Source organism: Apteryx mantelli, chromosome 14 (genome assembly GCF_036417845.1).
Source record: "Apteryx mantelli isolate bAptMan1 chromosome 14, bAptMan1.hap1, whole genome shotgun sequence".
NCBI lineage: Eukaryota > Metazoa > Chordata > Aves > Apterygiformes > Apterygidae > Apteryx > Apteryx mantelli.
Window position 1 is genome coordinate 18,160,561 of NC_089991.1, and position 15,527 is coordinate 18,176,087.

A 15,527-nucleotide genomic window follows, 5' to 3' on the forward strand; every position below is an offset into this window, starting at 1 on the left:
AAAGCAGCTTTGGATTTCCTTGCTCTGGAAGAGCAAGATCAGGCTCTCTGCAAATGTACATGAAGGACATGCACGTTTGCAGGGAGAAGCTCTAAGGCTGGGGCTATAGCTGTTGTCTCTGTTGCAAGTATATTGCTTGGGAGTTAAAAAAAAAAAAAAGACAAAACTCTTGTTCATCAATAAACTCAAATTTAAGGATTCTTTCTGTACAAGATACGTAGTAATTTTCAGAGAGAATTATTAAATACAGATGCCAAGATGACAGTGATATACAAACTGTGTGTAATCCAGATACATCTTCATATGCAAATGGGACCCAGCACTGACCCAACCTTGATTCTGAATTTCAGTTCCAGAATCTTGTGTTTTTAACCCCATATACCAGTATAAGCACAAGTCTCCAGCTACAAGCGTGGTGAACAAAAACTCTGCAAAACAGCCTGTGGAACTTAAATCAGGCAAGGTATGCTAACACGCACCGAGCACGTGATCAGGCATTCCCATTTCTATTGCTGTGCCTGCAAGGCCCTGCAAGGGACTGGTGGTATACTTTCTTTTAAAACTAGCAGACTAGCACCAGAAGTTTTGCATAAAGCATTTTCCAGGTTTCATGACAGAGGCAATCAGTATTTACTAAGCTTATATTTCTAGGATCCAGTTCTAAACCAACTTTACTGCTGGGACTGCAATAACAACTTCTGCAGATTTTCTATCAGAAGCTAATTTATCAGGAAACAGGCAATGCTCTAAAAGAAAAAGAGACTATTCAGATTTCGTAATGGTTAACTCATTTTCTACAATATCTAAGCTACTTGAGTGGGCTGACTTCCTCTGAAGCATCTGTTGGAACTTTATAAGTAAGATATGTTTACTGAGCTGCTTGAAAAACACACAGTTTTATGTGAAAGTTTGCTTTCAAAAATGTAGTTTGGTCGAAATTTAAACGCCTCTGCTTATTAGCATATAAATTGGAGATGATGGTCTGCAAGGAAATTCAGACTTGAAATAAGGTGGAAAATTTTAATGATTAGGGCAATTTAGGTCTCATACAAATTTTTGAAGGCTGTAATAAATCACTGGATTTTGAATATTAAGATTAAATTTCTTCTGAAAAAGCATTATAGGCAACTAAATCAGAAATTCTTTTAGGGAAATCCTATTGCTGCTCTTATGCAGAGGTTCATGTTATATTACCACAGCAGCTTCTGCTAGCTACACAACCGAGTACTCCTCAAAAGTTCACCATAGCTTGAGCACAGCGCTTGTTGTACTAGATAAAACCATTAATGCATCAAGATTGTTAAATGCCTATGACATCTTTATCACACTATAAAAATCTTTTGCATCGCTGACAGCATGATTCAGTCATATACAGATCAACAGTTCTGCATCTTTTGGCAACAGGCATTAATCCATCACGGACAAGAAGGACTACAGGCAGAGGGTTTCTCTTTGTTCTCAATTATCCAACTGTCTCTCACTTAGTCTTTCCATTACTTCACAGTAACAAACACAATATACGTCTTACCTCTTTCGCAAGGACCAGATCCATTGTTTGATAGAAATAGGTGGACAAATAAAAACAAATGGTGGATATTCATTACTTCCTTGTACCTTATTTAACATAAAGCATCCTACAGAGAATGTAATACTCATCCCAGTGTTGCTCCTTTAGTAGTACCTTCAAAGAGACTGATGGTTTTCTTTTTCGCAGGCCCCTCCACTGCTCTTCCTGCAGCTCATTGTGCTTGGTTTGACCATAACGACGATCCAAAGCTGGCAGCACAGAGAGGCTACTCGGAATGCCAGTCGCATGTATTTCCCCTGCCTCTGCACCTCACAGGTGCATAAGCTCTGCTCAGACTAACTCAAGCAAGAGCTTAGGTGGTGTGGGCTATTTCACTTTGTTAAAGAACTTTTACTAACAAAGTTTTACTATCTGTGTTATGTCCAAGCTCTGTCTCCTTCAATATAAACATTACATATATACACATAGATATAGGATATACACTTTAAATTACACATAAGGTCAGCTCTGATCACCAGGGTAAGTCCAGAATCACTACTCTGTTGGTACTGGAACAATTCTGAAATTGCTTTTATGTGTATGAGATCCAGCTCTGATTTTGCATAACAACATCCACTTATATAAAAGTAGTGTATCATGGAGTCAGAATTAAGACCTGTCTCTAACAGTGGAAGTTCAAAAAAATTTGTTAGAGAGAGTCAGAAAGTTATTGTCAAACTTTTTTTCCTCCTTATCCAAACTGCTGCTAGTTCTGGAGAACTGGGAACTTGCATTTCCACCAGGGACTAAGAATATGGGGAAAATTCAACGGAAGAGATTTCATTTCCAGGTTTCATAAGAGTTAAGTTAAAGGAAAATATGATACCAGAAATGGTGAATATTGTGTGGGGGCAAGAAGGGACTAGCATCCATCCTCCAAAGTCTGGTAGGTCTTACTCAGCTGCAGCAAGGGGAAACCAATGTACCAAAATCAGCCATTATTTTTCCTTCAAGACTGATTTTTGTATTGTTAATTGATACAGAAGAAACGGAAACGCAGTCAGAGTGCAAGCACAGCTAGTGAACTCTGTCACCAAACAACCTGAAATTAATGCTGCAGGCTTTTCCCAAGCTGGAACATGATATGGAGTGTTTTGTAACTGTAGCCGTGTGCTAGGAGAGCTTCGCACATGCTGCAGTGTTTGCCTAAAACCCCTCTCTTCATCTGGCAGCAGAACTGTTTGAACTGGCAAATCTCCTGGCTGCTTGTGCCAGTTCCCAGGACGCAGGAGGAGAGCAGCCCAAAGTGGAGAACCTGGAAGTGTCGCATACTTTTTACGAGGTCTCCAGATGTACTGTCCTCACCATATCAATGCGCACCAGTATTTGTGAAGGATACTTACGACCGGTATAATACGTTCCTGCCTAGAACTTGTTCTTAAAACTGACCATAGCAGAACTTAAGTTCTGTTTGGTTTGAAGGCATTTGCAGTCCAATGTTCTCCACGTCATCAGCTTTCACATGGTATCAGAATCCATTAAACCCTAATCCTCAAAGGACTTAAGAACTGCCTGACTTAAGTGTTTTCCTGCCTCTCGGGGTTCTCCGTCTGAGCTGACAGACAAATATCCTTAAGATGCCAGGGAGAGCTGGGGTGTTAAGTCATACGTAGCATGGATTAATTTAGAAAAGCTGAGATAGCTACAACCTCCATCTGCCAGCTTTACACCTCATGCAAACGACTGCTAAAGAGGCTGGATGGCTTTTGAACTGATCCCAGTTACAAGCAAAAGGACTCACTGTTGAAATTCCCCCCCCCCTTTCCCAGTACATCAAAATCTGATGTTTAGCCTTGGAGTAGCGCGGGCTCTCTGGCCAAAAGGCTCTGCCTGTAAAGCACTCACACCAAGACTTTTTTGAGGATGAATTTTGGAAGGGCAGCCCAATAACATAAAACAGACTGATGTCCAGAGGATGGTGAATGGTAGCTGTCTTAAAAAATCGGTCACCGTTAAAACAAATACCCCAAACTAAAAGATAAAACAATTGCAATTTAAAAATAAATAAATCAAATGGCAAAATAAAAATTACCAGATCATATGCTGAACGCCTACAGATCCCCTGGTAGCAACATACAGAGTATCGAGTCTCACTGACCTTTTTTTTTCTTTTTTCTCCCTCCTTTCCAGTAAGAAAAGGTGTGCGCCATTCTGGGAATATTTTGGCACACCACTAGTTCAGCAGTGTGCCCTTCACAACAGCTGAATCCTTCACCAAAGCTTCTACTTAATCTGGGACAGAAGAGTAACAGTAACCTCTTCAGTGGAAAGAGGAAAAAACGTAGGCATCCCACGAGCAGGTTTGTGCTGCCCAGGAACAGTCGTGCCGGAAGTCCCAGCGCTCCCTTCAAAACAGCAGTTCAGCATTACCCACACCCTGCAGGCAACTGCTCCAGTTGTGACCCAGAAGGCTTCTTTAATGAGCCAGCATCATCAGCAATAGCTTTTCCTCTCAATGGTAAATTACTGAGGTAAAGAGTTGTACTTGCCATACAGTCCCTGGGAAATCTTTTTGCCTAGTACCAAATAACATCAATAATTTGTCCACAGACAGTAAAATAGTAGAAAACTTGCAATATGAAAAGGTGTATAAAGGGATTGCCAGAGATAACTGGTAATTCGCATCTCCAGAACGCACATCTGGGATATGGAAGACTGATAGCCTTTTATACATCTAATATAGCCCCTTCAGAAAAGTGAGAAAAGCACTGTTATTACTCACAGATGGCAGGCTGATCTCCAAGCTAATAAATAGCCATAAAACTGTAGATCTTGGAGAAGATTTAAACCAGACCCTCCCAATGTAGAGTGTTCCTTAAGTGAAATGTAACTCCACGAACATTAAATGCAGAACTCAGCAAAGTCTCTCAGGTGACACCGCCCTTACATCTCTAATGCCGCTGATTTGGGGATCAACCATTTTGCATTTGCTGTCTGAGGCTCCTTTCCTCTGTTTCCTTGCTAACGGCACCTGCTCCCTGGCTGCCTCCAGCCTTGCCTTCCTCTGCTGCCACCAGTCTGATAACCAGCTCCCAGCCAAAGCTCAGGGCATCCGCTTGGACACCGCTCACCCTGGCATACCAGTCTCCAACAGAACCACACTAGTTTGTCAAACCCTGTGACCCCGAGGGACAAAGGACACGGAAAAGGCTGAAGCCCTCAGTACCTTCTCTGCCTTGGTTTCCACAGGCGAGGTCTCCTGCTGGGCCTTCCCGGTCCCTCAGTGTACGAGCAGAATCTGCGGGAGGGCGGCATTACCCGTTGTAGAGGAAAATAGTTAGCCCTGAAGCCAACCGGACATGGGCTGGAGCCGACTGACCAGCCCGTGGGACCGGGCAGGCTTTACTTGGCCGGTGCCCTTATGAGGTCACGGTGACCATGGGTGGTTCCTGGCGACTTAAGAAAGGCCCATGTCACACTTGCCTTCAAAAAGGCAGAGCCAGGGAGCTACAGGCTGGGCAGCCTCACCTGAGTCCCTGGGAAGGCTGTGGAGCAAATCTTCCTGGAAGACGCACCAAGGCATAGGAAGGACAAGGCGGCAATTAGGAACAGCATGGCTTTACCAAGGGCAAATTGTGCCTGACCAAGCCGATAGTTTTCTTTAATGGCTGGCTCTGTAGATGAAGGGAGATCACTGGATGTTGTTTATCTTGACTTTAGCAAGGCCTTTGACAGGATAGCTCATGGTTTTGTTGTAACAAAAACGATGAAATATGGACCAGATACCTGCACAATAGGAGGGATGGAAAATTGGCTGAACCACCAGCCTCAGAGGGTTGTGACTAGCAGTACAAAAGCCATCTGGTTTCTCATTATTAGTGGAGCTCCTTGGGGATCAATACTGGGGTCAATATTGTTTAATATCTTTACGAACAAGCTGGATGACAACGAGTTTGCAGGTGACAAACTGAGGAAGAGGTTGATATGCTGGAGAGCAGGGCTGCTACTCAGAGGTACCTCAACAGGCTGAATATATGGGCTGACAGAAACCTCACGAAATTCAAAGGGAAATGTGAAATCCTGCCTGCATCTTGGATGGAATAAACTCATGCAACAGTTCAGGCTGGGTGCCAACTGGCTACAAAGCAGCCTCATGGAAAGGAACCTGGGGGTCCTGGTGGACAACAAGATTAACATGGGTCAACAGTGTGTCCTTGTGGCACAGGCAGCCAATGGTATACTGGACTGTATGAGCAGAAGCATGGTTGAGAGGCTGAGGGAGGTGATTCATCCCCTGCATTCAGCACTTGGGCATACTGCCTGGTTGGAGCTTCCCAGCACAGGAAAAACAGAGAGCAGGGCAGCCAAGATGGTCGGGGTGCTGGAACACATGACAAAGGAGAAGCTGAGAGACCTCGCCTCATCCAGTTCTAGGAAGAGAAGGCTAAAGGAGGATCTAATTGCTGTCTAGAGCTACCTAACGGGAGGGTATGCAGAGAATGGAGTCAGGCACAAGAGAGAACAGACACACGCGACAGAAAAGGAAATCCCAAGCAGGTATCAGGCAAGGTTCCATTTTAACAACTGAGACCTACGCAGGCATTAATGAATGTCTCATTGCACACTTGCTGAATAATGTACAGTTAAAAACAATAGAATTGCAAATATAGGGAAAAAATTGTAAAATCATCACCCCTATTTAAACCAGAACAGCCTGATGCTATGGTTGCACACCTGAACTCTGAGGTGTTTGTTACATCACTTGATCATGGAGAAGAGATCGCAGGTAGGAAATCCAAACATCGCAGTTGCACAGCCCCTGCAAAGTCTAAAGATTAAAGTATTTAGACAGCTAAAGTCCTTTGAAGATCCCATTAAGCACTTATTTCTGTCCCCAGGTACCTATACACCTTAGCTTTTCCTTTTCCTCTCTTTTTCTTATTTCTAGGGCATGCAAGGCTTAGGTGAAACAGTGACAAAACTTTTCAAAATTTAATGTGCAAATATAGCTCCTCCTAAGTACTTATTTCACCTTTATATCACATGGGCTGCAGGTCATTTACCTTTCAGTACTTGCAGAGTCTAATTTGGCTATGAATCTTCACTCTGCCTTAATACTTTTTATTTTTTTCCTCAGTTCATGGAATTTATTTTAGCATCTACTAAAAAAAAAAAAAGTTTGTCACTGTGGATCATCTTTCATTTGGATCATCATGCAAGAATTGGCTAGAGCACTCTAGTCATAGCTCAGTGTGTAAGCCTTTTTAGGGGAGAAAAATAATTACGTAAGTCTTTATAACTATGTAAAGGACAACAGTGCAGAATGCTCATCAGCTCCCCCTGCCTCTCAGCTGCAATAAACCACTGCCAAAAGCTTCTCTCTGTCAACACTGCTCAGCCAAAATCTAAAGGGTCGAGAGCATAAAATGTTCATCCACCACAAAGGTGTCTGTCCCAACACGCATCAAAACCTTGCTGAGCTGCCCATCAACCCCACACAATGTTTCTGAGAACTTAAACACTCTCGGTGCACATATTCCTTTTCTGGGTGGCATAGCTTTAGTTCCTTAACACCGTCAGCAAAAAGGCATCTTCAGGCAACTGAACAGCCTCCTTGTGCCTTCTGGCAAGGAAATTTTACCCATAGCAATATGTTATTTCTTTGATATATCATGCATACTTGCATCATTTCACTTCCTGTGTCCAGCTTTAAGGGCCCAAATTAGAAGTCTGGGCCAGCCGCAGAGCTACTGCAGCCTCCCGAAGGCAATTTGCCCTGAGGCCCTGTAAAACTACAAAAGGAGCTAAGATTTTTAAACTATCTCAACTACATACTTACAGATAGCGTAAATACTCTCTCCCCTGCAACCTGGTCCATAGAAACCATGCAACACTAGTTGTTCTATAGCCCTGAAGAGTTATCTTTAGATTTATTACTTTATATTTGGTATACATAAACACACACCTTTGTTCAGGCAGAACAGATGCAATATGTTCCCATTTTATGAAGGAACCAGGGCACCTCATTAGCTACTCTTTTCACACAAACAGTTTAAAAGCGAGATGATAGAATGGCAGAAAGCAATCTGGCATGCCACCCAGGTCTCACATTTTGCTTCTTGGGACATCTTAATTTACTTTCTGTACCACGGCATTCAATGCATGAAATCCCTGGATAGCAGCAGCAGCAGCTGTAGCATGCAGGCCCCCCATGTAAGCCTGCCTCACATCTTTGTAAACAAATTACTTTCAGCAAAACAGAGATGCTTCCTGTGCAGAATTCAGCAGAAATGGTGGTCTGTCTGCTCCCTCTGCTGGCTTCATGATGGAAACTGGAGAATATGGTGACGCATTCCTGTACCTCCCACTCACGGCGCACAAGGTGACCACTACAATTTTTTCATGTGTGAAATTTTTTTTGTGTGAAATGGTTTTTATCGTATCCATGGATAAGCTAGAATTAAATACTAATCACACACTTTACCCAGGAACCTCTGTGTCCCAAGTTTACACACAGGCTGAATCACAAAGGGATTAAGGACCCCAAGCAAAATAGCCTCCTCAAACGACTACTACAGTACACAAAGAAACAGGTATTTCTGCATTTAAAAAAAGAAAGAAAAAAAAAAAAGACCAAACTAATCAACACCCCCATAACTTGTAAAGGAACCCATACCTTTTCCCTAAGTAAAAAGACTCTAGTGGGTGTAGAGCTCCTGTTTGCCAGAATTGGTGGACATACAATACAGAATGCAATTTTCAGGGTTTCATTTTTGGCAGCTTAAAACGAAAACTTGTAGCCTGGATGACAACAATATCTGCAAAATGAATGCTAAAGCACAGTCAAGGACATAGCAAGCTAGTCACGAGATGCATTAGCAACATGCTGTTGTGGCACAGGCTCTTCATTCCTGAAGACTTCTCGCCTATTATGCATCCAGTCAGAACAATTCCAAAAGAAAATAAACTGCAGTTTATGAATACATAATGCATTTCACTGAACAGGAAAATGTCATTCTGAGTAAACTGTGTGCATGTTCCCAAGTTAATGTGGAAAGCAAAAGTTTACACAGCAGCCACCACTACCATGTTTGTGGCATGTTTTCTACTTTAAAGCTATAAAGTTATTCATGATATATACATTTTTAAAAACAGGAGCTGAATCTAAGAAATGTAAAGTATATGGTTTGATTAAATTAAAGGAGAGGAAGAGAAGAGCAAGAAAACCATACCAGTCATGTTTCCTTACTGTCAAACATTATGCAGTAACATCCAGTATGAATTATCATAGCAATTTATAGTGTTAAAGGGGGGGGGGGGATCAGAAAAAAACCCACAATAATTCACAAACACTGACAAACAATGAACAATCTCAAATTATTTATTAGGAAAAGACAAAGTACTGTTTCTACATTCATACAGAACAAACAGTAACAAAACCAGGAAAATAAACTGTAAAAAGTAGGCCCATCACAGAGGAGTTGGCTTATGACAGAGTAAGTGAAATACAAACTTTATTCATGCAAACAAGCAGTAAAGAATTATCTACAGTTTTGATGGGATGAATTACAGTGTTGGCCACATTTTGGCCACAGTGTAATTACTTAGTGAAATATGAAAGGGACCCAGATCTGTACATTCAATAATGAGAATCTATAAAAGGAAAAATAATTTAAACAATTTACAAGAGCTGTATTACAGATGGCATAAAAGTATCATTTACAAGAGCTGTATTAACAGGTGACACAAAGGTATCAATCAGTAATTTATGAATAAATTTGTAGCACATATTTTTACATCACATCTTCAGTGTCAGAACAGTAAACAAGAAAGTGGAGACATAACATGAGTGCAATGTACTAGAATAAGGCAACTTAACCAAATGGCTCTTAGGAGAACTTCCATCCTACATGAGCTTGCAGTTCATAAATTTGCCTGTCCATTTTGCTAAGTAACTAAAACAAATACTCTGAAGACAGGAATTGGTCATTAGAAGGCCTGCATATGACAAGACACTAGATGATATTTAAAACACTTGCTTGTTAAAAAGCCAAAACTTATGAGGAGTGTAAAAAAAGTGCAGATTATCAAAAATCCTCTATTTCCTTTAACATCAATACACTAATTTTAATGTTCTAGATGCTGTAATTTAATATTTCTCATAATACTAATTCACTACAGCCTTATAATGAAATTTTCTTTTATAATGCACAATCTGAAACAAATACCTCCTCCTGAAGGTTGTATTTACAGTGTTCTTAAATTGACATTAGAATAATTGTGAAATTCTAGCAATTGATATCTACTGAAGATTAGCAACTCTTATATCATATTCCAGTTTATTTTAGAGACAAGGCTAATCAACATGTCACTTAAAATAATTTTAAATAGGGTTTTTTTGCATTTTTCAACAACTCCCCCACAAATGCTTACAGTAATGGCTGAATTTCTTGAAGTTTTAGCAAAGAACATATGCTGATCTTGTTCAATGTAATACTATCCACTTAAACAGCTACAATGACAAAATAAGCCTATGGGTAACACTGAACTCTGGCAATGGAGAGCAATCCGTATCATAACGCACAACTGGAATGTTATGGGCCTTACAGACAGCAGCACGAAAGCCAAACCTGTCAGCAACTTGCCATGTTAATGACCACAGTCCACACAGTCTAAGAAAAGGGAAACTTGAAATAAGGCCAAAAAATTTTGCAAATGATAAAATTTAAGTCTGTCAAAAGGACCAGGCCATAAATATTTTATTTACAATTTCTATTTAGAATCTTTATTTTCAACAAATGATTTAGCACCAGCAGGAATATGCCAAGTAGCATTACTATGTTCCCCAGTCAGAAGGCCTTGAAGCCAAATCTTGCTCATTAGTTTAAAATAATCCCCATTTAAGAGAATTGTCTACTTGAGTTACGAAAGTGAGCAGGATTTGGCACTCAATTATCCTAACCTAGACTGCTCATATTCCATTAGCACATTAATAGTTATGAATATATTACAGTATCTTTTGAGATGTTTTCAGAAAGCATGGTTTTAAGTGTTTAATACACTTTACGTGTGTGAAAAAGTAAACAAAACTTATAAAACAGGCTTGTTTGCAAACTTTTTTTAAACTTAAGGAACTGTACTATCTTATCACAGATGACAGAATACTGGCAATGTTCTTTGGAATATATTAGTAAAACTCAAAGAATGTAAGTGAGGAATTATCCCTCTATACTGTGTGATAAGGCATTTTTTGTCTCTCACATCTGTTGCATACCAAACAATCTTGGTTATGTCTGAGAAATTAAAATAATTCATTCATTTTATCCACAATGATCTTTCTGTGCCTTAAATAGAAATGGAAAGATTAAAACCAAAACATTAGCTGTACGTGTCAAGCATGTTTTGTAGCTCTGCACTGTAATCTACAGGTCTTGGTCAAATACTTTTAACGTGACCCACAACATTTTTGTTCTCTTCTTAATCTAAGCAAACTCCTCTACATATTGTATGTCTTTTAAGCCCATATTATCCAAAAAGGGATCCAGAAACCTCTGTTATTAGGAAAAAACTGACAAGAGCTAACTTCATTACATGGGCATGAACGGAACTGCATTGATCTTGAATTCCGCTTTGAACTTAACTAACCTGTTTCCTCAGGATTATAGCCATCCAGTTTTCACAGTGTGAATAATGAAGGTGATATTTAAAAATTAGCTTGAATGTAAATTTAGGCATTAATGTAAGTTATGGACTGAATTCATAAGACACTGCCTAGTTTTTAAGGAGCACAGATTTGCTTTAAAGAAAAAAACACCACTTGAATCAGTTACAAATGTTAAAATACCACTGTTATTCTGAAGCATTTAAGAATAAGAAGTTATTGCAACTTATCTGGAAGTAGATACTTCCTGAAGACCTACACTGGATAGAGATAAAGAGCTAGTATTACAGTCCTTAAAGGCAATAAAACCACCTTGCATGTATACTACCAATGACACATATGCAAATAAGAATCTCACAGTACTACTGAAGGAATATTTAATGCATTATTAGAAGCCAGAATTGAACTTTTGTTTTTAATATACAGGCTGAGAGTAAACAGGACCTTTTATTCTCTGCATGACCTCTTATTCTTTTCACGTCATAACTCTTATTCTTTTCACATCATAACTCTCAAATTACAAAAGAGATCATCTACGAGGTGTTGGTAGAATCACATAGGTGTATGCTTGCAAAACACACTATGGAAAGAAGGCAAAGTTCTTCAGCAGGTAGGCTGGAGATCTGAACAACCTTTGAAAGTCTGGACCAAACTTTTAGTAAGACAAAAATAAAATGGTATCAGTGTTGCTTCTCTCTGAATTGCTAAATTTAATGAGGCTTTATTAAAAAGAATGGAAAAATGTTTATACTTGAGTCTCTGCCAGCTTCAGTAAAAAAGACTGAAGATGCATGTTCATTCCAGCTTGCTAAATATTCAAAATGTATTGTAGAAAAAATTCCCTTCTTGTTCAAACTGCAGTTAGCTTAGGTAGAACTAGAAAGGTGGAAGTGGTTAAATTTAATAGCCATACCAACTTGGGATAGCTTGATATAAAATTAATTTCTTTGTCCAGAAATAATTTGTATTTTTCTGACTAAAAACTAGTATGAATTTTAAGGAGATACTGATACAATAAAATTGTGCGTAACGCTTAAAAAGCTCAAGCTAGAGGGATGGGAGGAAAAAATGCAAATATAAGGGCTATGGGGATGGGAAGCCAGAAACCTGATGCTGTTTTCCTGGAATCTCTTAATACACTGGATTGAAGGGATCATTTCCATGACCAACAAAATTGCCATTTCTCTGATAAGTAATATGAGCCAGGAAACCTCATGGATCAAGTTCCAGTACCAGCAAAATTGGCATTATATGAAAAATTAAAAGGCACTCACATGGCTGATTGAGCTGAAAGCGATTACACATTCAAAATGAGCTTTATGTTTTACTTTAGAAGTATCACACAACTTTTCTTTAGGGAAGTTGTCCCACTTGAGAAGACATCAGTAGCCCTGAGAAAACCCCAAATTTCCTCTGCTGTAGTACATGACACTGAATCAGTTCTCTCTGAAGTCACTTCAACCAGTTAGCTTTGAGGAAAGGAAATGGCAAGTGTGAAAAAACAGCAAAAATCAGGAAAAAGTCTACTTCAGTGAATCAGTATAAAAAACACAAGCCTTTTCAACCTGTTTAGAAGAAAATTTACATTAAAGACTTCAAGGCTAATCTTACAAGTATTTGTGATGCTTAGCATTTCTACTCATGGCACAGACATGCTTTGGAGACTCTAATAACAAGTTTCAAGCTGAGAGAGAATAATGAGACAAAACCCAAAGATGCGGCTTGAATACAGCACCCTTGAGCTTTTCAGCAGGGCTTGAAAACTTCTCTGGTGGCTCTTGTAATAAATAACAGTTGTGCTGATAAAAAATACAGAAAGGAAGCCAATTCCTACCAAGCTCAGGGGAAGAAAAAAAGAGGTAGGGCATCCTTCTTGATTCTCACAGTAGTTTCAATACAGTAAGATTATTCAAGAATTACTTCAGAAATTTATTCCATAACTCTGTACAGTTTACCTTAAAAATGTCATATCTTAGGTCACATCAATTTCAAAGGGTTTAAATTAACCATGGTCATTAGCTAACCATCTCCTACATGTGCTTCTGGTTAACGCACAAGTTATTTCCAACCACTGCTTCAAGAGCAGCTCTGTGTTTCAGTAACACAAAATATGAGAAGTGAAGTAGCAATAAATATGGACTAAAGGAACTGTTTCTAATCAAGTTATGTGTCCTGAAGTATTTTACTTTGCAAAAAAAAATATGCAGTCAGCATGCAAAGTTTTCAGGAGACTGTCAAAACATTCAGAAAATTAAGTTTTCATGAAGTTTTATAACCAAATAAAGCTTACCTTCTATAGTTCATCATAACTTGAAAGAAACAGTAACAGCATTTATGAAGACACTCTACAGAAGCTGCATTCACCTATTTTCTGAAGTTCTCTGATTAGCATTAGATCAGCTGAACTGTGGGTGTAATTTGTTCTTTTTATTTTATGTCTAGACTAAAACACTATCAAAGCACAAAGAATGGAAATATAATGCGAGTACCAGAAAAATGCAACAGTAGACCAAACTGTATTTGAGATTGGCACTAGGCTTAATGAAGTGGCTGCTCTAAGTTTCTGCGCTCTTGAAGGACTACAGAAGGTTTTTTTCTTTTTTAAATGATGTTAATACGGAGCTTTAAATTCAGAGAAAAGACAGATGGCTGAAAATAGCGCACACAACTTTCTTACACGGTAGGCGAACAGGTGGTGGGGCTGTAAACATAGTGTAGCCATGCTGTGGAATACTCCAGCAATCAGTTTTAAAAACATGTTAAAACCCAACACAAATGTGTTCTTGTCTGGTTGCTCTTCATGCACTTATAGGAAACATTTAACATTAAAATCATATCATAAAATTAGTTATTTCTTTAGTTTACAAAGAATTATATAGCTAATGACTGTATAATACTCTTACTAGTTTAAGATCTCATGTGCTGGCTTCAAGACTAGACATTACAATAATCACAATTATAAATTTTAAAAGTATACAGAAAAAAAAAAAAAACCAAAAAACAGTTCCAGAGTACGGATTTTATCCCAAGGCCACAGTTTGATGAACAGTTCCATAATGCAAGGGCACTAAATATTGGTCCTTTTGGTGCTGCAATACAAACTCTGATGTTGTCCTCAACCTTCAAAAATAAGCTTCCAAATCCAAACACAAGCTAAAGGTCTTTCATTTTTAATTTCTTATTAGATACTGATCAACCCATAAATTAAAGAGAAATCACATTTTCAAAATAATAGGATGGGGGGAAGTTTTTCAAACCTCCACAGAAATAACAGGTCAGACTATCAGAATTACAAGGTCCCCTTTTTAGTCTATTTTATGAGGATATCTTCAACTCCCACAGGCTTGGTGGTGCCTTTACAAGTAATGATGTCAGAATTTCACTCATAAAAGAGACCGAAAACCAGAAGACAGCCAAGAAATTTTGGAAGCCATACCCTCTCAAAGAACTCCTTGCTCTTTGAATCCTTACCCTAATCCAAACAAAGATAAAGGGGATCTTCTGAAAATACAAGGTATATCTTCAAACAAGTGAAGAGGGCAAGTGCATATCTTCACAAAACCATCAAAACATCAGCCAAAGCAAAGGAGCGAGTAGTTGATGTTTTGTCCTTTTATTTTTCCTCACTGAAAAACAAAGCATTAATATTTTTTTCCATCAAAACAGAAGGATTATTAGAACATCAAATGCTGTTAACACCTTGCTATTCCTACTGTGGAAAGCAAATGCGTACGGTTTCCCCATCTTGTTACTAGTACTTTACTGTTTTTAAAGTTGTTTATTCTGTAAGTACACAAGGGAAATTCTGCTCTTAATACAGTATAACTAATGAAAATAATGTCATTCATCAACTATATTCAAAACAGACAGGCTTAAAGCCTTAGGAGTAAACTCGCAATATTTTAGCACTGAACACTTAAAGGACTGGCATTCCTTCTTCTGGAAGCTTGTTTTCAGAGGATGTATTGCATATTAAAAGTTCAATACTGGCTACGTGTACCGAAGAACATAAACGATATCCCTAATATTTCACTTTTCAATGCCCAGAGTAAAATCCCCTTCCTTACAATGGCAATATTCAGTAGCTTATCACTTCTTAAATTTAAAAACAGTTACAGCAAATTTGCTGTTTTCATCTCCCCTCCCCAGATTTAGTTTCCATTGTCATAAACAAGTGCCATCCAGGTGGAAAATAGTTCAGTGTAGTGACATCTGGTATCTCAACTGAAATTTGGCAACCCAAGAAGAGCACCAACAGCTCCAAAGTATCCCTGTTCAAAACAAATAAATAAATATTTCAGCTTCAACTAGGATAATAAATTCAGCATTTATCACGCATTTCAGTGACAACAAAGTATC

The 15,527-nt window shown here is 38.9% G+C and overlaps 1 protein-coding gene across 2 annotated transcripts in view; it reads right to left on the minus strand.

The window, feature by feature from the left end:
- Positions 1-8,872: 8,872 nt before the first annotated feature.
- PANK3 (pantothenate kinase 3) overlaps positions 8,873-15,527 on the minus strand; it is a 28,622-nt gene continuing 21,967 nt past the window's right edge. Inside the window, exon 7 of one of the 2 annotated variants that reach the window (XM_067304628.1) lies at positions 8,873-12,637. In XM_067304628.1, the coding sequence (XP_067160729.1) occupies positions 12,626-12,637 (12 nt within the window). In that variant the 3' untranslated portion in view covers positions 8,873-12,625. Of the gene's footprint in view, positions 15,440-15,527 lie in introns of both variants that reach the window. The other variant, XM_067304627.1, reaches the window with a different exon arrangement.